A 26580-nucleotide genomic window follows, 5' to 3' on the forward strand; every position below is an offset into this window, starting at 1 on the left:
AGAACTACCTAGGTACCCAAAGACGATGCTTACGACTCACGAGACACAAGACGAAGGAAGGAAGAGAGAAGAGGACTACAGACCTACCTAGGTAAAAGCATAGCGGAAATCCTGTCCTGTGTCGTTTCAGATACTACTTATTCCCAACCTACTCATGCACATTGTCTGTGCCTATAGTACAGTACATTATTGGTTTCTTGTGTTTGTTCGTAAGCATAGTCATCATATCGAGTTCAGCCTCGAGCTTCGATACTGTTCGTACGAGTAAAGGTTTTTATGCCAAAGTTAGTCCAGTACGCAAGAAGAATATAAAGGTCCAACAACGGTAGGCAACCACTGTCTGCCAACTTCGTCTCACCGGAGACCCATAGCTTCTGGCCTCCGGTACTAGCATCTAGGAAGTAGTCTCAAGATGTAGGCGTGCTGACGTCGAGGTCCATCGCAGAACCATTCTCGGCCAATGTTTGCCGCCTGCCTTCGTCACCGTCATGGTTGAGGTCCGCTTCAGGTTCCCCATTCATATTGACATCGCCATCCAACTCCATGCCCATATTGGGATCCATCTCATCGGAGCCCCGTTGTTGGTGGTGATAGCTCTTTTGGTCCGGCTTGGGTTCGCCTTCGAGGATCCAAACTCTGAGATCGCGGTCCTTGCCTCCACTGACTAAAAGACCTTTGCCTGCTTTCGTCCTTCCAAAATCGACAGATAACACAACGTCTCTATGGCCCTTACCACGCCAGAGGACATCCTTGCTCGAGATATCCCATACAAGCACATCGCCGTCTTCACTGCCACTGGCAAGAAACGCCTCCATCGTCCCACTTCCTTGGCATTCTGAAGAGTAATAGCTGCCGACGGTTCCTCCCAGACTGTACTCCTGGTTCACGTGGCCCTGGTACGTCTTGACGCAAGTACCCTCCGAGTACCGCCATAGACGAATAGAGTTGTCGAGTGTCCAAGCGAGGATATACTTGCCATTGGGGGTGAAGCGGACTCCAGTAACGGGCCGACGAGCCTCATCCACCAATGTCTTGAGACACTGGCCTGAAGAGGAATCCCAGATCCGAATCAGTCCGTCACCCGCGCATGAGCAGACCATGGTCCCATCGCGTAGAAAGTCAACCCCGCTCACTGGGTCAGAGTGGGCTGGCAGACTGCGCATCACCCGGCCAGGACGCACGTCCCAGAGAAAGACGGCTTCGTCGTAAGACCCCGAGACCAGCATGTTGCCTTTCGGGCTGAATGCCAGTGAGTAGACGTAGTTGTGGTGTCCGATTAGTGGGGATGGAGAGATGGGAAAGTCGGAAGATAATGGTGACCACAGGAGAATCGATTTGTCGTCGCTGGCCGATGCAAGTGTGTAGGGTGGCCCGACGGGGGACCAGGCTATTGCATTGACGCCGGCAAGGTGGGCGCGGAGCGTGCGCAATAGTTTAAATGGTGTATCGGGTTTAGGGTCGGCCGGTACCGAGTAGATGTTTATGGTGTTGTCTGCGGATGCTGTCGCAAGAAGTGTCATGTCCGGTGAGAACTTGATTGATGTGATCCCTCGGGCGTGTGCGCGTGGGATTGTGATCAGTGGGACGAAGTTCAATGGCTTGGTCTTTGGCTTCTTGGACGCAGTGGCAGACCTGGAGCGCCGTCGACCCTCGCGCGACCAAGACCGAGAACGGGAGCCATTGTATGAGGGAGAGTATGATCTTGAGTCGGACCGTGATCGTGACCTGGTGCGCCGCCGCGCCCGTGAACGGGAGTGGGAGTGGGAGTGAGATCGACCACGTTGGTGTTCGGGAGCAGAATCGTACCTGGAACTGCTTGTCCTACTTCTGCTGAAGCGCCGTCGAGGGGACCGGGAGCGAGTTGTATTTCGACCTCTGGAGACCTTGCGACGAGGAGAACTATCTCTATCTTTATCTTCGTTATCTTCGCCTCGATACTGCGAGCGGTTGTGTGTCCCACCCCTTCTATCATCTTGTCTTGAAGCGGTGGATTCTGGATTTGGACGAACTTCAGGGTCATAGGAGGATCTTGTCGAGGCCATCGACCCGGCACTCGAGGTTCGACGTCGCTTGGACGGTCGGTATTGATCTTGATCCATGTTGGATTGGCAAACTAGACGTGGGGAGGGAGCGTTTTGGTCTGAGTTGAGGCTTCTTAAGGACTTGGACGTGGCTGCAGCGCAGTCTTAACAGTGACTGGAAAAGCGCCGACTGCGAAAACGCGGACACGGTTAGACGCGCAAAGGGATGGGCAGGGCTATTTCAGGAAAGGTTAGCGCCGTTCTTATTTAAGCTTAAAGGTAGACAAGGCTGAGGTTTCAGACAAGGCTGCGATCAAACTGCTCCCCCTTGAAAGGTACATCGTACCTTCTCTACGCCTTGTTTTAGAATCTCCATTTGCCCCGACAAACGGGCATTCTATGGATTTCTACGTTTTACTTCTGTCCAAGTGCTTTTATGGAGATGTCCAAGAAGAGTCAACCAATGACACCCAAAGTCCACGGCAAACATGCCCCCTCGACGTGCTGCTCATGAAAAGTCCAGAAACGGATGTTTAACGTGCAAGTACGGTTGCCTGCTTTGTACCATCACCGTGTATGGAGCTTTTTTAACATAGCCCAGAATTCGAAGAGTTAAATGCGATGAAACAACGCCCTCTTGTCGGAGATGCACAGAGTCCGGCCGCACATGCGAAGGGCCTGTTGTACGCCAATTTCGGTTTGTCCAAGAGCGCTCCATCAATCAGGCGACCACTGGCATTCAGTCACCACAGGCGGAAGTCTCTGTCCTGATACCGCAACACAATAGGAATGAGCGTCGTGCCTTTCACTACTTCACGCATCACGCAGCACCTGTTTATGCCGGTGCTGTGGACGCCGGGTTCTGGGAACATTTGGTCCCTCGACTCGTGCAGAAGTATAACTTTGTCTGGGACACCGTTGTCTCCCTCAGCTATCTGCTAGAGCACGTGCCATACGCAGCCCTAACCAGTCCCGGTTCTACAGTCAATAATGAGCATCGACAAGCATTGAGACTCTACACCAGAGCCATTGCAAGCCTTCGACAGCTTGCTGAACGTGGTGAGATAGATGACTCGGTCATCGTCTTGAGCTATATCCTCTTCGCATCAGTGGAATTCCAGCAACGAAATATCGACACCGGGACTCAACTAATAAAAAAGTGCTGCAAGATTTTGACGGGAAACCTTGCTTCACCCATTCCCAAACAGACGTCGCCTGGCGGCCAAGCCGTTCATGAAGTGGCCACACCATTCGTGCTGAGAAGAGCCATTTCTATCGCCACTATAGAAAATGCTATGTCAGTTCAGCAGGTCGCAGAAACCGATGCCAACACTCCGCCGAAGGGAGACCGGTCCACATCCGGCATGCAGCCGCTCGACGAAGCTCGACTACAGTTTCATGATCTGGTTCAGAAGTGCTTCGAGGTAATCAGGCACGCGGACTTCATTCCTCACCTCGACGAGAACAGCCCAGATAGGGTATTGTTTTTCTCAATGCGCCAGTCCTCATTGGATGAACTGTTGCGATGGAAGGCATCGCTCATTGCCGCACACACTGGGACTGCTGATGTGGCAACCGAGCGGACAAAAGCGTACCTCTTAATGTACTGGGCATTCTGTTACATATCTTCGGCAGCATGCGTCACCCTTCGCCAGACCATTTTCGACGACTATATGGCACAGTTCGCTGAAATTGTTGAGCATGCTACTGTTTATCTCGGGGGTAGTGGCCGATCGACGGCGGCTGAGGCTCAACCACGATCCAGATTCGACCCTGGAGTCATCCCCCCCTTGTACTTTTGTGCGACCAAATGCAGAGATCCGATACTGAGACGACAAGCACTACATTTGCTGCGTCAGGCTCCACGGCAGCAGAATCTGTGGGCTTTTGTCGCACCTGATCGCGTGGTCGCGAAGGTCATAGCGGTAGAGGAGGGTGAGCCATTGATGAACTCTTCGCCGCGAGAGTATGCTGGTCTGCCACTGCCACCGGAAGAACGCCGTTTCGCTTATGTCAGTGTCGTTGGTCGTCCAGCACCGGGTGGTATACAACGCCAAGCTCTTGAACTTTGCAGGTTTGAATTTGCAAGTGACGGGTCGAGAAAGCTGATTAGCGAATATACTTGGCTGGACGAGGCAGAGGTGCCTTAGCTCGACCCTCACACGATAGCTTTGGGCATGATTTTGCAGAATATAGGAAAACCGGCGGGGAACTGCCGACAAATACCGGCTCGATGAACCTGATGAAGTAAACTATTTGATAAAGCAGACTACATTGTCTTGATTACGTTACTTTCACCGACCTCGTAGGGAAAGGAATATTGAGCAGGCTACAACTTGCCCTGGGCTCGGTCATGGCATGTCATCCATCCAAGGCCCCGGTATGAGAGGAAACCTCACCTACCTAACGAGTGTAGAACCAAGACTGCCGTAGATTTATCGTAAACATTCTCAAATATATTTGATAAATTTGGCGTAACTGCATTCGATCTAAGTACTACTCGGGGAGTGAGTGTCAAAGAAGGCACCGAGCGGCCAGGCTGTGATCCAGCATTTTTATTCTTTGACTTCTATTTATTGGAATATTATTGCTGCACTTCTACCTCAACTCGAGCTGGAAGGGGGACCCGGTGAAAAAGTCGAATTCATGTATTTCAAGTTTCCTCAGCAGAAACAGAATCATCGTCCAGATATTGTATTGTACAGACCGGCCCTTGTGATAGATAATACTGAAATTAAAGTGTGTAAAGTTATGCCCCTTCAAACCACTCCCTCGCCGCCGTCCTTCACAGACGAGAAGCGGGCCAAAAAGAAGCAAAGAAGAAGAAATAAAGAAAAAGAAAAGAAAACCAAAAGCACCCATGGGCGTAGGCGGCCCTGGAACCCATCCATCACATCCCCAATCGACCGATGTAGAGTACCGTACACCTCATCCCACACCGAAAACTTGAACCACACAATCGAAACAAAACCAAACTCACTCAGTAAATCGGCCTTCCCTCGTCCCATTTCCTGACGGCCAAACTCGCCCGATCCTCCTCGAGGGCTGAGACCGCATCCCTTCCTCCACGTCCACTACTAGTACTGCCACTGCCATCGGCTCCTCCAAGTCCTCCATTAGTCAAGAGTCCCCCACCACCAGATCTGCGTCCCTCCAAGCCTGGAGCCAAATCAAGTGGCCCAATCCATTCCCAAACACGACTCCACTCACCCGTCTTGCCACCCTCTCTGGTGGCAGCTCTGACGTTTGCATTCCCCTCGACAATCTTCCTAACATTCTGCCAGACGCGTTCGCGCTCGGATGCACTAAACACGTTCCTCAGCACATCGTCTCTCAATTGACTGACGCTGATAAAGGCCTCGGAGGCCCTTCCATCCTCCTTGAGTGCTGCCTGGGTAGCCAACCGATCCAAGGTGGTGGCAACAAGGCCCGGAATCTGGGCCGTGGCCTGTCGATAAGCAATGATTTTGTGGCGGCCATAAAGCAAACCTGACACAACCATCATCAAAACTGCAAGAGGGACTCGATGCTGCGTAATCGTTCGGAGTACGGATCGTCGGACTGCGCAGGCCAGGGGGAGTCTGGCGAGAGAGGAGCTGGAGAGGAGTATTTTGCCGGATCTGTGGTGGAAGAAGATACAGAGACACTTTTGGTCAGTCAGCGATTCAGCGAAGGGAAAAGGAAAGAAAGAAAAACAGCGCATGATAGAAAAAAGAGAGAGACTTACCCGTCTCTTGTCACCGTCACCTCGTCTCGGTTCATGATGTCGCCCAGTGCGCCCCGCCAGAGATCTTCAAATTCATCGGGAGTCAATCCTTTCCTCCTGGCGCTTGAAACCGTCTGCTTCAATTCTTCCACGTCGACTTCCAGCTTTGAGAGTTTCGTTTTCGTCACTGGCTGCTGAGTGCTTGCCTTCGGTGACGAAGAGGTAACTGCTGACTTTTTGGAACTCGTGATATGATCACCACCGCATTCGTATACAGCTCGCCTCTCTCTAAGCTCTTCAATTGCTCGGTCGGCGACGGCCTTGATTCTTCTCTCCTTTTCACTGTCTGGTTCACATGTGGGAGGCAGCGGCACAATTCCATTCAGGCTCAATGGATGAGGTTTGAGCACAAAGTCCGTTTCACATTGGACTTGCATATTGGGGTAGCAAATCGCATGCTGGGGACAGGGCTCACATGCCGGCTGGAACGACTCGTGGACCCAAGAGGGAATATGCGGGTTAGACGCCAAAGACCAACTGGGCTCGCCCACTCCACAGTATCCGACGTTTATCTTTTCTTGTCGGTACCATGCACCTAGGGCCGCCATCACCGTAGTGAGGACAGCCCATGGCGCAGTCTTCGCGATGGTACTCGGGGGTTGTTTCTTCTTTCGTCTTACTAGCGTCGACGTTCTGGCTGGTAAGACCTGGCCGTTCCTCTCTGCCTCGGCAAGTTCTCGAGCCGCATCAGGGGTGAATTCTTCTGTCACCGGCACGCTGTCTTCTCTCTCGCCGGAGCTGAGTCTGGTAGACTTGGACCGAGTTGGCCCAGAGACTTCCGAGTCGACAGGTGGCGAAGTAGTTTGTCGTCGTCTGCCTGGAGTTTTCTTTGTGCTTGTTGCGGTCAGGGATTTGCGCGACCTCGAAGCGGATTGTCGGCGGTTCGACCCGGAAGGTGGACTGGATCCCGATTGAAAGGGATTTTCGTCGGAAAATGGGCTTGCTCCAGATTCAAGGGATTCTCTCTTTAGTCCAAGGTCTGGCTCTTCGATTTTGACGGAGGGTTCAAGGACAGGTTGTGCTGGCACACTCTTTCGCGGCTTGCGAGTAGACCTCTCTATCTCTGGCTCTGTATCCGACGCTCTCGGTGTCCTAGTCGTCCTGCGTCTGCTCGTCGATTTTGGTCGCAAAGATGTCGATGGCGTAGCAGCCACAGAATCCGCGGCTGCCAAGTCCGCTTTACTCTTTCTGCTTCGTGGCGTTTTCGGTGCCGGGGGAGGAGGCATCAATTGTCTGTCATCTTCGTCGTCGCCATCGACGGTGCCCTCCTGGCTGCTCGGAACATCGGTTATGCCTTTGCTTGTGCGCCGAACCCTCGCCTGCGCCTTCAGCAATTTGTTGGAATTCGGTAGGACTTCTTGCTCCAGAATCTCCAGCAGTTGACCTTTCTTTGCCGAGGCAGGATAGGGCACGTTGTGGGAGACCAGGATCGCCCGTATTTTGGGAATCGTCAAACTGTTGAGGTCGAAGCCAGGCTGGAGATAGTACAGTTCATCCTCGTCCGCCATGGTGATGATGACGATTTGCCGTCAAGAACGGGTCAATGGAACGTCAGTAACAAGCGGTATCGGTGCCCGCCAAGGTCGCAGTAGAAGGCGAAGTAAGAGGAGAGGTCAGCAGAAAAGGATCAATTTTCCTTGCCAGTTGTTATGCCACTTTTTTACCATTAGCACATCGTAGTTGATTGAGGGTAAACAAAAGGAACCCCACCCGCAACTTGGAATTGCGCCGCTACTAACAGTGAAGGATTGTGGCGGATCCAATCAAAGCCAAGTCATGTGACTGCAGCCTGATGGGATGGTCACGGGACAAGGCTGGATTACGATACTTTAGGTAGGCAGCGACATTTAACCACAGTAGCAAGGTAGGTGGCGTTGCGCGACGAGTATCATCATCATGTATTCTGCAAATGATATTTGTCCTCCACAGGTCACTGCTGGATCAGATAATTTAGTCATTTTCTAGTAATACACACGCAAGCTGGTTCTCAAATCTTGCATGCGGCCTCCGTAGTCGGTCATGTCTAGCAAGAAAATGTAACCCCGTCACAGATAATGAATAAGTCGTGATGCATGATACAGTCGTCCCACCGATTTCCCAAAATGCCAAATGGTCGTGTTGAAACCCCTAAACCCCGTTCGTGTCAAAAATGCGTTGATATGCTACACTTCGCCCCAGGCACCGCCTGATGCCATGATGCTCCCGCTCCCGACGCTGCCTCCAATGTCCCAGTAGTTTCGACTGGAACCACTCCTGGCCAGAGATGCTTTCCTGCTACTCCGGACACTTTCACTGGCACAGCTGCTTGCAGGTCGTCTCATGGTCGTTCTTGATTCCCGTCGTACCCTCACTGGCGAGCGTTGCGCCCGGGCAACTAGAGGGTGATGCTGTCGGATAATGGCCGCACGTGTTGCGGCATCCTCAGGGACTTGCTCAGAGAACTCAGTCGTCTGAGCAGGTGCCCTCGTTACGAACTTGTCCTTCAGATACCTGAAAACCATCTTCAAGTCAAGCTCTCGTTCCCAATATTCCCGCTCTCGTCGCAGGTCTATGGCTGAATCTGGTGGAGAAGTGGCTGGAACAGGGTCTTCTTCGAAGCCCCAGCTTTCGGCGTGGGTGGTGTCTCGTAAGGTGGGAGGGAAGTTGGGTGTCAAAAGAGATGTCGATGTCTCTTTGATGTTCTCGTTTCCGGCATTTGAGGCCACCGGCGCACTATGTCTCAGCTGAGGCAGTGATACCGGCATCCCTGCATAGTCCGGGCTTCGAGAATAAGTAGTGAAGGCGCCCGGATGAGGAGACAGCTGATGGACAAACACTCCCAGCTCCCGAGCGATGCGTTGAAGAAGCCGATCCCTCCATGATTCATCATCCGCGAGATGGGCGTCTTCCAAACCCTGCTCGGGGATCGTGGGTAATCCACCAGAAGTAGAGGGCCTGTCCTCGACGTCCTCCGGGAGACTCTCGCCGAAAATCACGGACAGAAGCGGCTCATCAATGCCGATGACGTCGCGGATGAACTTCCTAGTGATTCGTCTCCAGAATGGCTCATGCTCATCCGCTTCCTCTGCAGACCTAGAAACATAATCGCTCTGCTTTGGCGTTGATCCAAGGACGTCCTCGTTCAGGAAAGCTGATGTCTCTTGATAGGAAGGCTGGCGTGAGCCCCTTCGCAGTCGGCGGCGAGTCTCTCTCTCCACTTCTTCCATTAGTGCTTGGCTCTGCTCCAAGCGCCATTTTTCGATTCGGATACGTTTCTCCTCTCTAGCCTGCAGCTCAATCTCGTCGATAGTGTCAAGTCTTCTTTGTACGCTAGAAGGTCTCCGATGTTGTCCGTCGTGCTTCCTTTTTGGGTTGTAGGCTTCATGTTGCCAGAGCTGCTCCAATACTGGAGGGCTCGACGCAGGAAATGTTCCCAAGCCGTCATGCGTCGGCAATACAGCGCCTGGGGTCTGATTGGTAACAGTTGAGAACAAAGGATTCTCACGAAAAGCGTGCAACCCTTCGTCCAGACTATCGAGGTCACCGTCTTCTGTAACGTCCTCATCCAGCACCAAGGACTCGCCTCTGCCGGACCTGCCGGCTGTATTGAGGGATATGTCACTTGCTCTTGATAGTCCGACAGTCTGACTAGTTTGCGTCCGTGTGATGGTAGACTCGGCCTGTGATGGTGAGAAGAGCACCCATTCCTGGGAATCCTCTACAGTTGGCCGTAACTGCGTATGGTTCGATGAATCCTGTGATTGATTGGTGTTGGGAATGATCGCGCGGGGCGCGGCGGATTGTTGGAAGGCCATGGTTCCTCCACCACGAGCGTTGGGCCCGTCGTGCTGCAGTCGGCACGAGATGGGCAGGAATGGCCGTTACAGGCACGTTTTCTTGATGAATGAAAGGATGTCAAGTTCTTTGTCTCATTGATAGTCTTGTATCTTTCTGTCGTCCGCCGCCTTGCTCTTGAGGTTGAAAGAGTGGAGGTCCTGCTCCGATTCAGGAGACGTCAAGTAGCGGCCGTGGAATATGGGTCACAAGATCCGATGGTGGAGATGACGGAGGCGGGAGTATTATGGGTTGACGACGTAGAAGGCGGTTGTTCAGAAGAGATCAAACAAGATTGTAAAGGAAGAATGTTGGGCGCGACACGTCGGATAACCAGGTGGTAGATGCGCTCAGCTTGATGGAAATGGTGACAGATTACAAGTGATCCGACCGTTGATACAGGTGTCGGGCTGAATTGGCGGGTTTGATTCCCTGCTTGCCTCTGCTCAAAAGGGTGATGTGACAAGGACCCCGGCAGCCGCAGCCGGTACGCGCAGATGACCCAACGGATTATTCCTGTTATTGCATCAAAGGGGGCTGCATGACGCCCCTCGCGCTCGGAGATCCAAGCTTCGGGCTGCCTTTTATTAACCGTGCACTCCGTCAGCACTCGTCGGTTGTTCCCCCCACCGAGTGCACCACAGCGATACGATCGTCCACAGCGATACGATCGTATATCTGTAAATTCTATACACTCTTCATTCAACGCGTATATACACCACCAACAATGCCTACCAACGCTCAATTAATAGAGGAGAAGGTCCTTAACGCCTACGACGCGTATAATCGCGGCGATTATCCCAATATAAAGGCCGCCGCCGACGTATTCGCCGCCCCCGTTTAACGCGTACGTAGACGACTACGAGGTATACCAGGCGCCAGTATAAGAGGAGGATATAACAAGAGGCTCTCTAACGAGCAGGAGAGGGCTCTCTATACGCTTATAAAGCGCTACGACGAACTCGGCCTATCCCTAAGGCCTCCGATAATTTGTCACGAATGCCGATGTAGTTGGCAACTGCCGTTGTCAACTACCGACTACTCGTACCAAACTTAGACCCCTCGGCTATTCGGATAGAGCTGAGAGATATAAACTACACGCGACCCGCATAAGAGAGCTTTCCTTCTCTTATGCTTCGAGTCGTATACAACTATAGGGTTAAGGAGCACTTAATACTAATTAAAGACTATATCGCTATACTCTACCTATTCCTATTAGGCGTTCCTAATATTCTCGAAGTATCATCCCGAATCGGTCGGAGTAAGCGATATAGAAATAAGCTACCTACGTAACGATAGGACTAAAGAGAGTAGATCTATCTACTAGAGCGACGCCTAACCTCGACGAGTCGTCGTCAACCCTAGCCTAATATATAGAGGGATTAGCTAAGACTCTAGAGGATAGCTTACCTAGCGGAGAAGTCGTAGGCGATCTAGATACGGCTTAGGTTTAAGCGGGACTCTTCGAACCCGCTTCTACCTTATAAGTAGCGGCTCTCCTTAAGAGACGCGCCTAACTTTAAGAGTAGTTAAAACGAAAACGCCTAGAAGAAGAGATTTAGGCGATAGAAGAAGAAGCCGCGAGATATATCCCGGAGTAATATATAGAGGTCGAAGATACGACGCTACCGATACGTAAGCGAGCTCGAAGCGCGTCGCCTAGAGGCTAAGATCGAAAGAAGTTATACTAGATTCTTAGGATTACTAAACCGAAAGGGTTTAGTAGTAAAAATATCTAAGAATTAAGAGACTTCGATAGTAGCTAGTAAACTATTTTCGAGACTATCTCGAGTAATATTACCTCGGACTAGAAGTATCGTAGTCGAATCGTAACTAACTACCTTAGAGGACGGGCGATAATTAACTAGCGTCGGGATCGTCGCGAAGAAGTACTAATATCTCTATCGTAGGACGTATTTCTCGTTTAGTATAAGAATACTATCGAGAATATAGATATTCGTAAGGGAGAAGCGCTAGAAGCGCTTACGACTCTTAAGTAAGAACCTACTTAATCGGTACGGAATCTAGTCTATTAGATAGAACTTCTAGAAGAAGATATAGAACTCTTTACTAAGGATAAGCGGAAGAGGTAGACCCTTTATTATTTCCTAACGTCTATACTTCGTAAGGTTATTAGGCGCGACGTACGAACAATTACTTTCCGAGCCTAAGTCCTAGCCTTCGTATAGCGACTAGAGAGAATACTTTAAAAGCCTAAGGCCGTAAAGATATTCTAATTAAAACCCGTAAGCGAGATAGATACGATTATATCCGGGAGCTTAAATCTACGGTAGACCGGTCGCGGCTCGTATACGCGATAGGACTAACTAGCCGCTAGAGTACTATTCTAAAAAGACTCGAATTCCTAAAAAGACTTAAATTCTAAAAAGTAAAGATCTATAAGTAGAACCTCTACGGAGCCCTTTACGAGAAGATACTTTATCTGCGAGGCTATAGGTTATAGGTAGGCCGACTATCTAAAGAAGAATAAGCTCCCCGTAGGCGAGTCGTAATTAAAGTAAAAGGACGTTATAAAGGGGAATTTAAAAAATTAGTACCTAGTCTATTAAGTACCGTAGTAGCGCTAGAACTAAATAAAAATTAAGTAGTATAATCTAAAGATAAAATATAGCTAGGGAAAAGCTTACTTACCCTAGAAGTAGAGATTAATACCCCTAGTAAGAAGTATAAGGTAAAGGCTCTACTCGATAGCGGGGCGTAGGCGAGTTTCCTTTTATATATACTAGCTAAAGAATATAAGCTTAACTCTACCCTATCGAAGATATATATACGTACTATCGGGGGGTAGTTAATTCGAGTATATAGAGAATACCGACTCGAGACGTCTATAACCGACTCGCGAAAAAGGACTAAGAAGATATATTAACGGTATCTCGCGATAGAGATTATAAATTATAATGCGATTCTCGATTACGATTAGCTACTCGAGGTAAACTTATAAATTAACTAGCGTCTTAGTACCTAGTTATATCGACTCGAGGGTAAGTCGCGTATAATTTAGTTATCCCTTAAAGACTTCGAGAAATAGACGGAAGGCCTAGATATAGGTACGATTCTTATATAACTAGTCGTTAACGAGACTTTAAAAAGCACTAATATCCTACTTAGGGGCATAAAGTAGAAGATCGAGTTAGACTCTCGCTTTAGTAAGTTTATAAAGATATTCGGAAACCTAAGTAAGGACCCCTCCCTAGTAGAAGTGCGCACGCGATATTTAATCTCTATAATCGAAGGCGAGAAGGTACTCTACGGGCCTATCTACTCTCTAAGCGCGTACGAGCTATCCGTCCTTCGGGAGTACTTAGATATAGTAATAGCTAAGGGCTAGATTTAATATAGCGAGTCGCCGGCGAGCGTACCTATTCTCTTTATTCTAAAGTCGGATAGTAGCCTACGACTCTATATCGACTATCGTAAGTTAAATTAGATTACTAAGAAGAACCGATACCCTCTTTCTTTAATCCCTAAGATATTAGATCGCGTAAGTAGCGTATATATCTTTACTAAGTTAGACTTACGAGACGCGTACTATCGGATTCTAATTAAGAAAAAAGATCGCTAGAAAACCGCGTTTCGTACGCGATATAGGTATTTCGAATATCTAGTGATACCCTTTGGCTTAATAAACGCACCTACCTTATTCTAAGTATATATTAACGAAGCGCTAAAAGGCTTACTCGATAATATTTACGTAGTATATATAGACGATATACTTATCTATAGCCGTAATACTAAGGAGCACAAGAGATATATAAGTCTCGTGCTCGAGAGGCTTCAATAATATAATCTCTACGTAAAGCTATCGAAGTATAAATTCTTTACCGAGGAGGTCGACTTCCTAGAATATCGCGTAGGAGTTAACGAGGTCTTAATAGAGTCTAGTTAAGTCGACGCTATCTAGGAATAGTCTATACCTAAGTCCTACCGAGATATTTAAGTATTCTTAGGATTTACGAATTTCTACCGAAGATTTATCTATCGATATTTCGCAGTCGTTATCCCTATTACTAATCTCCTTACGGAAATAGTCGTAGATAAGAAGATAGGATCCTTCTAGTAAACTACGGAGATAGACTAAGCGTTTCGGAAAATCAAGAAATACTTTACGAAAGCGCTAATATTAGTATACTTCGATCTCGAGCGATAATATCGTATCGAAGTTAATATATTAGGAGATATAATTAGTAGGGTACTATCGTAAGCGTACGAGACGTAAGCGGGGCGTACGCTATAGAAACCTATAGTATTCTTCTTAAGAAAGATAACTCCTACGAAAAAGAATTATACTACTAGTAACGGTAAGATATTTATAATTATATACGCCTTTAAGATATAGAGATACTACCTTAAGGCGCCTACGAGAAGTATAATTATCCTTACCGATTATACGGCGCTATAGAGCTTTATAACGATAAAGGTCCTAAATCGGCGTTAGATACGTTAGATAGAGATACTAGCTATATATAACTTTAAGATTTAGTAGCGACGAGGGAAGAATAACCTAGCGGATAGACTCTCTCGTCGACTAGACTATATAGATAAGGAAGATCTATCGAAAGAGAACGCTATAAGAGCGTTACTCGAAATACGAATATCTATTACTAACGACGAGTCGCGAGGACGCCTACGAGTTAGTAACGAGATTATTATAGAAGTGCTGACTTAAGTAATAGTTCGGAGTAGTAGAGATTCTACTAAAAGTAGTTATAATATTATAACTCTACTAACGTCCGAAGCCGAGTTAATAGCTATCTCTAGCCTAAGCCCGAAAGAAGCTACCAAGCTACGTAAGCGTAGGGACTTACTAGCGGCTAGGCTACGAGAGCTCTAAGTATAGAATACCTAGTATAAGGAAGCTCGCTAGAAGATAGTACTCGATAGCCGAATAGAAAGAGACGAGTTCTAAGAAACTTAGACTATTAACTAGGAAGGTATAGCCTATCGTAACGAAGTCGTATATATATCGTATAATTCTGCCATAAGAGGAGAGATTCTCTAGACGAACTATAATAATCTCTAGTAGGGCGGATATTTTAGCGAGAGCCGAATAGTAAAGACTATTATATAGTACTATTAGTGGCCGTATATTAGGAAAGATATAATTAATTATATTAAGATCTATAATATCTATTAACGGATAAAAGTACTACGGTATAAGTCTTATAGGAAGCTCGAGCCTCTTCTATAGCCGTAAGGGCCCTAGTAAGATATCTCGATAGACTTTATCGTAGACCTACTACCATCGATAAGCGGAGGACGCGTATACGATACGATACTAGTTATTATTAATAGATACTCGAAGATAGTAAGTTTAACGCCGTATCGCTTAGATATTATAGCTACGAATATAGTCTAGCTAGTATTAGAAAAAGTCGTCGCGAGATTCGGCGCCCCTAAGTCGATTATTAGTAATCGCGGAACTATCTTTACTATAGCGTACTAGAGAACGTTATACGTCTCTCTTACGACTCGTAGACTTTTCTTCACGTTCTTCTACCCCTAGATCGATAGTTAGACGGAACGGATAAACTAAACTCTAGAAGCGTATCTAAGGTACTATATTAACTACGAGTAGTTAGATTAGACTAGCCTACTCGTAAGCGCTAAGTATACGATAAACTCGATACTTAATACGACTACGGGCGAAACTCCCTTCTTAAGGGTACTTCGCTTTACGCCTACTCTAGACGTAAATCTCGAACGCGACTCGTAGGTAAACCTAAATAGAAATATACTCGTAGAACGAAGAGCTAAAGCGTTAGCGGGATCGCTACGCTACGCTACTAAGGCGAGAACTACTACTAAGGAGTAAATTATAAAGATAGCGAAGTATTATAATAAAAAACGGTAACTAATATTCTTTAACGTTAGAGACCGTATATTACTAGTAGCTAAGAATATCAGCCTCTCGCGTACGAGTCGTAAGCTATTTAATTAGTTTTTAGATCTCTTCCGTATTATCGAGAGAATTAGCCAGAATACGTATAAACTAGAACTTCTAGCGAAATACGGTAGACTATACTATATCTTCTATATATCCCTCTTATAAGCGTATCGTAAGCGACCTAGAGACGAAACTCCGGAACTAATTAACGTCCAGAGAGAGGAAGAATAGGAAGTAGAGAGAATCCTCGATAAACGCTAAAGACGCGGGCGAGCCGAGTTCTACATTCGATAGAAAGGCTTTAGCGAGGCCTATAATAGCTAGGAACCTAAAAATTATCTAGAAAACGTAAGCGAGATAATTAAGAGATTCAGGAAAAGTAGAATAGAAGCCTAATATTAATATCCCTAGCGAGGGAGACTAATAATAAGAGAGACGTAGGCGAGTCGTAGGCGTACTACCTACTCGTCTTTACCCTCTAATATAAACTTATTCTCGACGGTCTTAATACGATTAACTAGCTCGTCTAAGATCGCCTCTAAGGTATCCTAACGAATAGCTATATTATTAATAAGACGGGCGACACGATAATAGTACTTCTCGATTCCGTCCGCTCGCTCTCGTATCGCCGTAAAGAAGATATTAGAGTTAATCTATATAACTAGTTAGCGAGTCGTATACGATAAGTAGAAGGGAAGCCTTACCGTAAGAGCCTCTATACTAGCCTAAATTTCCCTAGTCTAGCGAATTAAGGACTCTATTATATTTATAGTTTATTCTAGCGCCGTCGGATCTATAGGAACTCGACTAGAAGTATCGGTATTAGAGGGTAAGATAATAGGGAAAGCGGTCGAGAGAGATACGCTAGTCGTAAGCGATATAGCCTTAAAGATCTCTTACTAAATAGACGTATTTAGCCGAGCGACTAAAGGACTAGAAAGAATACTACTACGAGTCGTAGGCGCCTTAAGGGTAATTCGACGAATCTATCGATTAGTAGCTAAGAGGCGATAATAGAATCCGTCTACCGCTTCTATTAACTCTCGCTCTATAGCGGTAGAGTTACTATTTAATAAACGACTATTAAGACTTAAGATAGCCCTAGCGTCGTCTAGATATAAGTCCGGAACCTTATCGAGGTTAGTATAATACTCGTAAGAGAATAGTATACGACTTACGCGAAGGTATTAAGCGGTAGTACGATTAGCGGAGGCGTACCGCCTATAGCGGCTACGGCTAGGAAGATAGATATAGTCTAGTTACTACGGGCCGTCTCGAAGAGACCGAATATATCGAATATACGGTAACTTATTATAGTCTTCTAGCGAGACGAACCGGACTCGCTTACGAGAAGGAGAAGACGAAGAGAGCGATCTCCTCTTAGGCGTAACCGGGGCTCGCTTTACTAAAGATATAGTAGAAAGTTAACGAGTTAGATAAGAGAAGATTACGAGTTAATTAATAAGTTGTATAAGAGAAGAGTACGAGTTAGAAGAGGCGAGGAATACAAAGAACTCTAGAAATCTAACTCTTATTTATTTACAAGTCGTCGCGGCTGCGAGGCGTAGGCGAATATACCGCCAAGTACCGGAAAATGCTGCTTTAGGACACAGAGTACTATCACGAGGCTACGCAAGGCTGCACTGGAAAGGGGGAGGGCACGTGACTACGGCCACGCCAACGCCTTCTCGAGGACGAGAAGCCCGGGAGGGGGGGATAAAATATCACGAATACCGATATAGTTAGCAACTACCGTTATCAACTACCGACTACTCGTACCAAACTTAGACCCCTCGGCTATTCGGACAGAGCTAAGAGATATAAACTACACGCGACCCGCATAAGAGAGCTTTCCTTCTCTTATGCTTCGAGTCGTGTACAACCATAGGGTTAAGGAGCACTTAATACCAATTGAAGACTATATCGCTGTACTCTGCCTATTCCCATTAGGCGTTCCTAACATAATTACTCAAATGGCAAACCGGATACTATAACTCGCGCAGGACGCGTACGATAACGACGACAGTCAACCCCGTATATCTCACGAATAGACGCGGCGCTTTCTTAATAGACACCCTAAGTTTATAATTAAGAAGCGAAAGCCTATTAATATTTATCGATAGTCTATAGAAATCGATTACTACGCCTTAATCGTCGAGTACTTTTATCGCTTCTAGAGTATTAAAGAGTAATACGCTATTATCGACGACGATATATAGAATATAGACGAGATAGGCTTCTCTATTGGCGTTGGTAGAGCGCACTACGTTATTACTTAGCGTCAAAACAAGAATAAGCGTCTATATCTTCCTAATCTCGAAAATCGCGAGTATTATACGCTAATTAAGTCTATTAACGCCGTCGGCGACTTTATCGATCTATTCGTTATTCTTAAAGGCGATATAATTAGCGAGCGCTCTATAACCCTAAGCCTACCTAACGGATACGCGTTAGTCTCCTCTAAGTCGGGTTACTTAAACGACGCTATACTACTTAAGTAGATATATTATTTTAATAGGAGGATAAAAGAGCGTATAAAAGGGCGCTATAGGATATTAATAAGCGACGGCTTTAACTCTTATATCGAGTATAGCTTTATTAAATACTACTAGGACGAGAGAATTATACCCTTTTATCTACCGCCGTACTCGATATACCTTCTACAACCTCTCGACGTCGTAGTGTTTTAACCGTTAAAGCACTATCACGCGGAGTTAATAGATAGCGCTATACGATACGAAGATCTTACGTTTTAGCGTTATAAGTTCTTAGAGAGTCTTCACTCGATTCGTACGAAGGCGCTTTACTCGTCAACGATTCGCTTATTATTTAAGAAGATAGGGTTAGTACCGTTTAATCCGAAGTAAGTACTCGATAGTCTTACTATCGAGAATAACTCTAACGAGAGCGACGACGACGACGACGACGACGACGGTCTTTAATGCGTTAATAGTACGCCGCGGAAGAGCATAAATTAGCTTAATGCGTACGCCGATATGATATCGGAGAACGTACGAGACGCAGATACACTAATAGTTACGCTATTTAGTAAGTTTCGCCGCGCCGCAATTAAGCGTATATATATTGGGTAGGAGGCGCTCTACTAACTCGGCGAGACTAAAGCTGCTAAACGTGCGCGTACGTTGCGAGAGAATCGACGGCGTCGACGTGTCGATACCTCCTTAATTGGCGTTATATACGTCGAGACGGCACGTCGACGCCTTTAGGCTCGCGACGACGCCGAAACGTTAGACTATCATAAGAGGCGTAAACCAGCGAAGAGACTACAAAAGCGACTCGTCGATATAGCTCTCGATATAGCGCAAGAGGCAGAGCGACGACGACGTACGCCAGAGGTGGCTCAACGACGTCAAGATGCACTTAATAGGCTCGATATACAGGCTACTGCCTCTATAAGGCTGTTATATCAAGAGTTGCGCGCCGAGGCAACAACGAGGTCTCCACGGGATGCTATATACTCGCGTATATAAGTTGCTATAGTACTATACTATTGCTGTACAACATCGACATACGTTCTCAACCGATATCATATCGACGGCAGTTGTTATATATTTAGCACTTTTATATTCCAAGTCGACTGCGTACGGCAATATTAAGAGTACGTCAACCACGACGTCTCGGATGGCAGGTTTTTATATTCGATGCGATTACAGTACTAATTTACTAGGCTTAGCTATCGCTTATATTATAAAACCATCGTTATGGCGGCTGTAAACAGAATATATCCTAACCGCGTGCAGAAAAACGATCGTATCGCTGTGGACGATCGTATCGCTATGGTGCACTCGGTGGGGGGAACAACCGACGAGTGCTGACGGAGTGCACGGTTAGGCGTTTGCGACGCATTTCAAGGCTGAAAGGAGCCTAAAGGGAGCCTCCGCCGCCCGGCTGAAGCTTCCAGTTGGTCCGTTCATGCGGCCTTACAGAGATCTTCCTATCTATCGATTTCAAGTCTGCGCCGTGTCATCCCGCTTAAATCAGCGATGGATAAAGCGGCCGGTCAGCCGGTTGGACCTACGGTATCTTGACAAAGCTGCTGTCTTGATTACTCTCTGGTTTGGTGATAACTATACGCGTCTCGTGCCTGTGTTTCCAAGTCTGAGATATGGTGCTTCATCCCCGTCTCGTGTCCTGTAACGCTCCAGGATCGTGACCAGGGTTAAGACCGTCCAGCCTGTCCCAACCGAATCTTTTTGGGAAACTTGTAGGGCAGCAGTTACGCGATCTGACGGGATATGGCGGCATGCTACGATGAGCGGCGTGAGTAATCGCCAAACGGGGCTTTTTTTAAATAGATTTTCCGAAGAATTGCCACCCGTCCACATCTTAGTCACGTAGCATTTGAGGAGTGTTCAGAACTCGGGAATTGCTTGGGCAGGGATGCTTCATAGTTTGGTGTAAACAATCGTGTGACTGAAAGCAATTCACATTTCTCAAAGCAATTCGCATTTCCTCACTTGGGGATCTCATATCAAAACCCATTCAAGGAGCGCATGCATCATCTTCCGTTGCACGCTATCTAGTCTTCACGACCTGGAAACACCCCTTGCTTTTCCCAATGCACCTTTATGCCTCAGCAGTAACTTGGTAGGCTTGAGGGAAGCGGCGGATGTTGTCCTCGATCTTGCCCCGGTTGCGCAAGAACTGAACGTAGGCACCGTCCATCAAGACACGACCCTCCTGCTTCAGCTTAACGTACTCGTCCCGTCTCAGAGGAGTGAATCCCCAGTTCTTGCTGACGATGATCTTCTGGCGACCAGGGAACTTGTACATAGATCGACGGAGAGCCTCGATGGCAGTAGCTCGGTGAGAGTCTCGGGTTCGGACGGACAGAAGGATTTGGCCGATGTTGACACGAGCGACCGTGCCGTTGGGCTTACCCCAGGCACCTCTCATTCCGGTTTGCAGTCTATCGGCACCAGCGCAAGACAACATCTTGTTGATTCGGACGACATGGTACGGGTGGGCTCGAACTCGCAGGTGAAAACCTTCCTTTCCGGCAATCTTGACAAGGTACCTAGGACAGCGTTAGAAATGGATGTGACTAAAATCGAAATACTGAACATACTTGTTGGCGCAAATACGGGCGGCTTCAAGGGCTTCGGAGCTCAGTTGTTCGTATTCGTTCGACACCATGTGCACGCAAAGAGGGAACTCGTCGACATTGGCACGCTTTCGTCCCAGATCGAAAATACGAATCTTGGGGTCCGGTACACCACGGTTGAATCGGGATTTAGGGTACGGCTGCGAACAATTAGCAAAAGCGATTTTTTGCACGCGCAGTAGCCACTGACCTTGTTCTTGCAGTATCTGTAACATCTCGCAGGTCTTCTGGCCATTGTGACGGTGTTTTCGGGATCAACGCACTTCCTGCGAACAATGTGAAAGAGTGAGGTGGAAGTGGTGTCGACGGCGAACTTGTATTAGGTTGTCCCTCCAGACTTGATTTCAAAGCGAGATGCCAAGACCGGGTCTGACTCAAAGCCCTAACTCAGGGTGTCACGTGGCTGGCATGGAATAAAGTGAAATTGCTTAGAAATGCAAAATGCTTACATAAGGTACATTTCGAAAACAACGCTGATACTCTGCACAAGACACTGTAGTACTACAACGGCAACATGGGAAGCAGACTTGACGGGTCAATTAGCATTTTGATTGACTCTGTGTGATCTAGAGGCACGGAGGTAGCTCGACGCGCAATACACATATGCTAACAGCCGCTTCCGGCTCGCTGAACGGATGAATTTCTGGCTTGCAGCTCATCCTCCCGCCGTCTGAAGTGCATGATCCCGGGTATCAATTGGAGCACAATCATTTCATTTGCATTGGTGACATATTTTCAGCTTACGAGGCGGCTCCCAAGATATCGGAGTCACCAGCATCAAGCACGGCCATGGTCGAGCATCGGTAGAGCTTTCCGCAAGCAGTTCCCAATTCAATCTGTATTGAAACATTATTAGCTGTAATCCCTCCAAAGCCCAGTAGAGCTTCTTCTCAGGGTCTCTTATATCACTCACGTTGTTTCCGGCGAAATGGTGCACGTTCGTCTTGGACAGCATGGAGTAGTATTCCAACTCACTCTTGCGCAGAGGAGGGGTGTTGCCGGCAATGATGACCAACTTGGCCTTGCCAGATCGGAGGCACTTCAGGGTTGACTTGTAGCCGAGAGTGACTATTCAAAACGTGAGAAAGTCGAATTGCAATGTCGAATGAGTGTCACTAACCTTTACCAGACTTCATCACAAGCGCCAGGCGCGAGTTGATGCTGTCCGTAGTCTTTCTGGCCTTCTTTGGTGCCATCGTTGCGCTCTACTTGATGTAGTAGAATTGACTGGGATAATGCGCTCCGGCGGAATTGAGCTGCTGAGGGTGGTGGATGGAGGGTGGATGGGCAGTCTCAAGTTGAGTCTTGGAAGTCTGAGAAATTGTCGGCGCAGGCACATCGCAGTGTGTGAAAATCTTGGCGCTTGAGGGAACGGGGGATGGGGAGCTCACGTGACTGCGCCTGAGATTGCTGGGATCTTTGCCCCTGTCGCTGGAAGTGCCTGAGCCGACAAGGCTCGGACCCTCTTGGTTTATTTCTGGACAACACAGAAGTGCAGTGCCAGTGTTGCTTGCATAGGTAGCACGGCCCCTGGCAAGCAAGGGCTCTCACCATCACCGTCACAACTAGTATCCTACTACCAGCAGCCCGGAGATTTCAAGTGGCATGTGCATGTTTGGCATTTGAAGTTGCTTTATTATGATTTAATATTATGGTTGCAAATTGCCCAGTCTTCAAGTTCCATTACTAGTACAGTACTCGACTTGATGCAACCCTTGTTGGTCGATCATCCAAGTGCCAACTTCCACCCTGCTGGTTGAGTCGAGGCGCAGGCTCGCTTTCTGACCAATACCAACATTGCACATATCTTCATCCAAGACTGTTCGCGCAGGACAACTATTTATGTTGCAGCTGAACATTACCGTCAGCCTGTTCCGCCTGTAATCCGAGTCCGCTGACATTGCCCTTCGCATTGTTCAACACAACCCAATCGAACACTCTCCGAATCTGACCAGCAGCGAAAATGGCCACCCCCAACTCCAAGAAACCGCTCGCTGACCGTTCGAATGCCTCGCCGTCCGCGCGGAACACAACGGGAGTTGGTTCTACTAGGTCCCCTGCGGCGAACTCGGTGCCTGCGAGTTCAGGTCAAGGACTCGCTCGTACTCCTTCTCTTCGTCAAACAAGACCTGTGCGAAAACCTGGCAATCGCGCAAGCAGTTCCTTTACTGCACCAGTCAGCACGGGGGCGGAAGAAGATGAAAGCAAATCCGAATATGCGCAGTTGATTGCGGACTTGAAAGAACAGGTCCAGCGTGCTGAACAAGCATCCGAACAATATAGAAAGCAGTTGGAGGTTATGCAACAACGTCTAGACCAGGCGGCAGCCGAGCAGACCAGCGCCGAGGAACGCGACTACCAAAGACAGTCTGAACTGGATCGCTTAAAAGCGGAGATCAAAGATCTCAACAGACAGCGGCGAGAGCTTGAGGTGACCTATAACGAGGACAAACAAATGTTCTTACAAGAGAGGGAAAAGCAAGAGAGCAAGGTGACCGAGCTTCAAGGCGTCATTAACAGGCTGAATGAAACTTTGAGGGCCAAGGGGGCAGAGAGAGTCAGCGCTAGCCGATCCGGTAAGCCGTTCTTTGTCGATTATGTTATTCTGGACTGACATGTAAACAGCAAGCAACTCAGGGGCACAGGTACCGGAAGACGACGGCGCAGACGGTAGTGCCAAACGTGACGAGATTCCTCCCGAGGTGCTTCAGACTTTGCGACAAAAGGAGGCTGATATCGAGGCTCTGAGATTTGACCTGGCTGAGGCGCAGTTGAAGTTGGCGGAACAAGAACATCTAGGCGACGGCCGACTTCAGGCACTTGAAAAGGAGCTCATGGATGTTAAAATGCAAAACGCCCGCCTTATTGAGGAAAATGAAAGTTTCCAGATGCTTCTTAGTGAGAAGACTCTGAAGGGTGATTTCGTACATCATCATCACCATCACCAGGAGGACGAGATCGCTGGCATGAGTACGCTCGCTGAAGAACTCGAATCCACCGAAGAAGATGCGGAAGTCCACAGCGACGCGTACAAACGGCTTGAGGCGGAACTGAAATCATCGAAAGAGGAGAATAAAGCTCTCACCTTATATGTCGACAAAATCATCGGGCGGCTACTTCAGCATGACGGCTTCGAGCATATCATCCACGACAAGGATGAACCACCCAAACCTCCGGCAAAGGTGGCAGCGGCAGAGAAGGCTCTTCCAGCCGTACCTGATCAGCAAGCAGCCGCGCAACCCTCGCCTGGGGTTGCGGGTGGCTTTCTGCAGCGTGCCAGATCAGTCGTGTCCCGACCAGGACCGAAAGCCAGGCCGATGTCCTACGCGCAGCCGGCACCTACGCCTTCGGCCAACGAGAATCCGGAAACAGCCCCTAGCATCCCCCTCCATCGCGGTCATCGTCGGACTCGCTCTGATCAAGCCCAGGCCGATTTGGCGGCCGCTGCAGTTGTCCAGCAGATGAATCGAGCATCGCCCATGCGGGCCGCGTCTGGGGGACCGCTTAGTCCCGGGATTCGACCGCTTAGCCCACAGTTGGCACAACAAAGACGAGGCTCTTACATGAGCCAGTCAACCTCAACTGCTCGCGCACTGTCAGGTTCGGGTTTACGGGCTGATAGTTCAGCCAACAGCGTTACGAGCGAGGGCAGCGAGGAGGCCAAGTCCAACACAGACGGAAGCTCTACGGCCGCAATAACAAGCGGACACAGCCAAACTCAGGGTCAAGGCCAGGCACAAGGCAATATTCCAGGTGCAGTCATGAAGCAGAACCAGTTAAGACCCTTGCGCTTGGTGCAAGAACAAAGCCAAATAGACGAGGAAATGCAGAAACGAAACAACAGGGGAAGTTGGATCGGGTGGCTCCGAGGGAGTACGATCGAGGCGCAACCAGAATAGACTGAACACATGCTGGCGGGACCACGACATTGAACATATACCGCGCCTTGTAGCTGGAAGGCAGCAGAATAGACCATTGGAGGCTCTTAAGCCACCTCAGTCCTGTCGGGGATATCTTTACGGTTCGCTTCAGCTGTATCTTCCACACCTCCTGTGCCTACCGTGCAATGCGGAGGCATGCATACCAAGCCCGCTGCGCGACTTTCCCAGCAGGGACCTTCGCGCCATCTCACAGCCTTGTATACCTACACTGTCGGTACATGTCTCACTCCACGGCCGGGCCATTGGGCTCCGAGACGGAAGCTTGATCTAGCCAAATCCGGCGCACAGTGGAACAAAATTTCCGGCAGTCGGCGCGATTACTGGTTCCAACATCATTTAGCGCCACCGTGTCGTGATGCCATACGTTGACTAGCCATTATAACTTTTTGATCGGTCGTCGACTCACGGAACACTGGCCATGTCAACCACGTACATAAAGAAGACTCACCTATTGTATCTCTCGTTCCTTTCCTTTGCCTGGCAAGAATAGACCTTAGATTTTGTTCTGTGTTTCTCTTCTGAGTAAACTATATTATTCCCTATTCAACAATCAATTGCTCGCTGCAGTGCACCGAGTACTTCGCAAGCAACGAACACCCCTCCAACACCTCTCGCCACAGCGACAGCGACAACGAGAGCGGACCGTCTACGCCGCGGAATAGTACCTAAGAACCTTTCTCTTCGAGACAGCTGTGCCTCAACATGCCATCTCAACCGAGAATCCATCTCGTGCGCCACGCACAAGGTTTCCACAACCTAGGTTCTGAATTCCACAGCCTCCCCGACCCCCGCCTAACACCACACGGGGAATCGCAATGCGCAACCCTCCAAGCGGAACACTTCCCACCCGAAAAGCAACAAAACATCTCCCTCGTTACAGCCTCGCCCCTCTGCCGCACAATCCACACCGCGCACCTTGTCTTCTCGCCAGCCCTCCACAACGGCAAATGCGTCCCGTGCATCCTCGCCATCCCAGACGCCCAAGAAACCAGCGACTTCCCCTGCGACACGGGATCGGACCCCGAAGTCCTGCGATCAATATGCAAGGAAAACGGGTGGAACGTGGACTTGTCCTTAGTCACGGAAGGATGGAACATCAAGACGCTGGACAGCCGCTACTCACCTGCAAGCGACGCGATCAAAGCCCGGGCGCGCGATTGCCGTGTCCTACTGCGTCAAAAGGCGCGCGAATTGAGTCAGCGTGGTGACACAGATGTGGAACTCGTCCTCGTCACTCACGGCGGATTCCTGCATTACTTGACCAACGACTGGGAAGACGCCGATAACTTGTCCGGCACGGGCTGGCAGAACTGCGAGGCTCGGACGTATGTGTTTGAGAACGATTTTGCCGACGACGCCGATGGCGATGCTTATTTCGTGGAGACGATGGAGTCGCGCACTAAAAGGGGGAAGAATTACCCCATGTTTGACCACCAGAAACAAGAGGAATTGTTCCATAAGACCATGCAAGGGTGGGAGGACCAGGGTCTGCAGAACCCGGCTAAGTTGGGTGTTCCGCTCGAGCCCGAGGATGCGGAAGTCAATGATGCAGAGGTCGAGGGGCAGAAACCGGCTGCGAAGAATATGTCTCTGGATCGAAATTCGGGTGATGTCAAGGTCATGGCTTGATTTGGGCTTGAGTTTGATTTCCTTGGGAACGAGCACTGGAGCCTTTCTCGCTCCACTTGTCCTCAGGGCTTCGACATCTTTGGGACAAACGAAGCAGTTGTTGGTTGCAGAAGTTGGGGGAAAGCTTGGTCCGCTCTGGTATCCATTCAGTACATACACGTGAGAAAATGCAGCGGCAGGTGTTGGTGTTGGTACCATAAGGCACCTAGTAATTGGTGCTGGTGGCTTTAGAAACGAAGCCGGCAAAATGATTTGGAATGTCCAGAAATTAGACGAATACATACAGTAGAGGCAACGAAACGAGCTACGAATACATTAGACCATTGTTACAGGAGACAAGACGGGGGAGTGTGGGAAATACTAGACGCATAACTGTTGCT

The 26580-nt window shown here is 48.5% G+C and overlaps 8 protein-coding genes across 9 annotated transcripts; 3 read left to right on the top strand and 5 right to left on the bottom strand.

The window, feature by feature from the left end:
* Positions 1 to 100: 100 nt before the first annotated feature.
* HMPREF1120_05945 (Ca2+/calmodulin-dependent protein kinase) lies at positions 101 to 2207 on the bottom strand. The gene has a single exon (XM_009160137.1). It carries the CDS (start codon positions 2097 to 2099, stop codon positions 408 to 410), a length of 1692 nt encoding a protein of 563 aa, XP_009158385.1. The 5' UTR covers positions 2100 to 2207; the 3' UTR covers positions 101 to 407.
* Positions 2208 to 2509: 302 nt separating this feature from the next.
* HMPREF1120_05946 (uncharacterized protein) lies at positions 2510 to 4171 on the top strand (the record flags this gene model as incomplete). The annotated part of the gene is made up of 2 exons (XM_009160138.1): positions 2510 to 2565; positions 2623 to 4171. 2 exons carry the CDS (start codon positions 2510 to 2512, stop codon positions 4169 to 4171), a joined length of 1605 nt encoding a protein of 534 aa, XP_009158386.1.
* A 321-nt stretch (positions 4172 to 4492) lies between these two features.
* HMPREF1120_05947 lies at positions 4493 to 7492 on the bottom strand (the record flags this gene model as incomplete). Of its 2 annotated transcripts, none has more annotated exons than XM_009160140.1 (2): positions 4493 to 5667; positions 5749 to 7492. In XM_009160140.1, the coding sequence occupies 2 exons, from the start codon at positions 7293 to 7295 to the stop codon at positions 5526 to 5528; spliced, it is 1689 nt and encodes a 562-aa protein (XP_009158388.1). The 2 variants fall into 2 exon arrangements, with proteins under 2 accessions (XP_009158388.1, XP_009158387.1); XM_009160139.1 differs by having other exon boundaries at positions 5002 to 5641; positions 5749 to 7295.
* Positions 7493 to 7656: 164 nt separating this feature from the next.
* Positions 7657 to 10259, bottom strand: HMPREF1120_05948 (uncharacterized protein). Its single transcript, XM_009160141.1, has one exon. It carries the CDS (start codon positions 9579 to 9581, stop codon positions 7950 to 7952), a length of 1632 nt encoding a protein of 543 aa, XP_009158389.1. The 5' UTR covers positions 9582 to 10259; the 3' UTR covers positions 7657 to 7949.
* A 9211-nt stretch (positions 10260 to 19470) lies between these two features.
* On the bottom strand, positions 19471 to 20960 carry HMPREF1120_05949 (60S ribosomal protein L10-A). The gene is made up of 3 exons (XM_009160142.1): positions 20821 to 20960; positions 20595 to 20770; positions 19471 to 20543 (listed from the first exon to the last, which is right to left on the bottom strand). Exons 1-3 carry the CDS (start codon positions 20863 to 20865, stop codon positions 20093 to 20095), a joined length of 672 nt encoding a protein of 223 aa, XP_009158390.1. The 5' UTR covers positions 20866 to 20960; the 3' UTR covers positions 19471 to 20092.
* Positions 20961 to 21145: 185 nt separating this feature from the next.
* Positions 21146 to 22263, bottom strand: HMPREF1120_05950 (60S ribosomal protein L30). The gene is made up of 3 exons (XM_009160143.1): positions 21751 to 22263; positions 21544 to 21698; positions 21146 to 21466 (listed from the first exon to the last, which is right to left on the bottom strand). Exons 1-3 carry the CDS (start codon positions 21824 to 21826, stop codon positions 21371 to 21373), a joined length of 327 nt encoding a protein of 108 aa, XP_009158391.1. The 5' UTR covers positions 21827 to 22263; the 3' UTR covers positions 21146 to 21370.
* A 330-nt stretch (positions 22264 to 22593) lies between these two features.
* HMPREF1120_05951 (uncharacterized protein) lies at positions 22594 to 24529 on the top strand (the record flags this gene model as incomplete). Its single annotated transcript, XM_009160144.1, has 2 exons — positions 22594 to 23206; positions 23256 to 24529. The coding sequence occupies 2 exons, from the start codon at positions 22594 to 22596 to the stop codon at positions 24527 to 24529; spliced, it is 1887 nt and encodes a 628-aa protein (XP_009158392.1).
* Positions 24530 to 25273: 744 nt separating this feature from the next.
* HMPREF1120_05952 (uncharacterized protein) lies at positions 25274 to 26200 on the top strand (the record flags this gene model as incomplete). The annotated part of the gene is made up of 1 exon (XM_009160145.1): positions 25274 to 26200. One exon carries the CDS (start codon positions 25274 to 25276, stop codon positions 26198 to 26200), a length of 927 nt encoding a protein of 308 aa, XP_009158393.1.
* Positions 26201 to 26580: the final 380 nt, after the last annotated feature.

Source organism: Exophiala dermatitidis (assembly GCF_000230625.1).
Source record: "Exophiala dermatitidis NIH/UT8656 unplaced genomic scaffold supercont1.5, whole genome shotgun sequence".
NCBI lineage: Eukaryota > Fungi > Ascomycota > Eurotiomycetes > Chaetothyriales > Herpotrichiellaceae > Exophiala > Exophiala dermatitidis.

Excerpts from the sequence above, each read along its gene's own strand:
- HMPREF1120_05945 (XM_009160137.1), bottom strand. The coding sequence starts at position 2,099 with ATGGATCAAGATCAATACCGACCGTCCAAGCGACGTCGAACCTCGAGT.
- HMPREF1120_05948 (XM_009160141.1), bottom strand. The coding sequence starts at position 9,581 with ATGGCCTTCCAACAATCCGCCGCGCCCCGCGCGATCATTCCCAACACC.
- HMPREF1120_05949 (XM_009160142.1), bottom strand. The coding sequence starts at position 20,865 with ATGGCCAGAAGACCTGCGAGATGTTACAGATACTGCAAGAACAAG. Across the intron at positions 20,771-20,820 it reads ACAGATACTGCAAGAACAAG|CCGTACCCTAAATCCCGATT; the intron begins GTCAGTGGCTAC and ends AATTGTTCGCAG. Across the intron at positions 20,544-20,594 it reads GCCCGTATTTGCGCCAACAA|GTACCTTGTCAAGATTGCCG; the intron begins GTATGTTCAGTA and ends ACGCTGTCCTAG.
- HMPREF1120_05950 (XM_009160143.1), bottom strand. The coding sequence starts at position 21,826 with ATGGCACCAAAGAAGGCCAGAAAGACTACGGACAGCATCAACTCGCGC. Across the intron at positions 21,699-21,750 it reads TGTGATGAAGTCTGGTAAAG|TCACTCTCGGCTACAAGTCA; the intron begins GTTAGTGACACT and ends CGTTTTGAATAG. Across the intron at positions 21,467-21,543 it reads ACCATTTCGCCGGAAACAAC|ATTGAATTGGGAACTGCTTG; the intron begins GTGAGTGATATA and ends GTTTCAATACAG.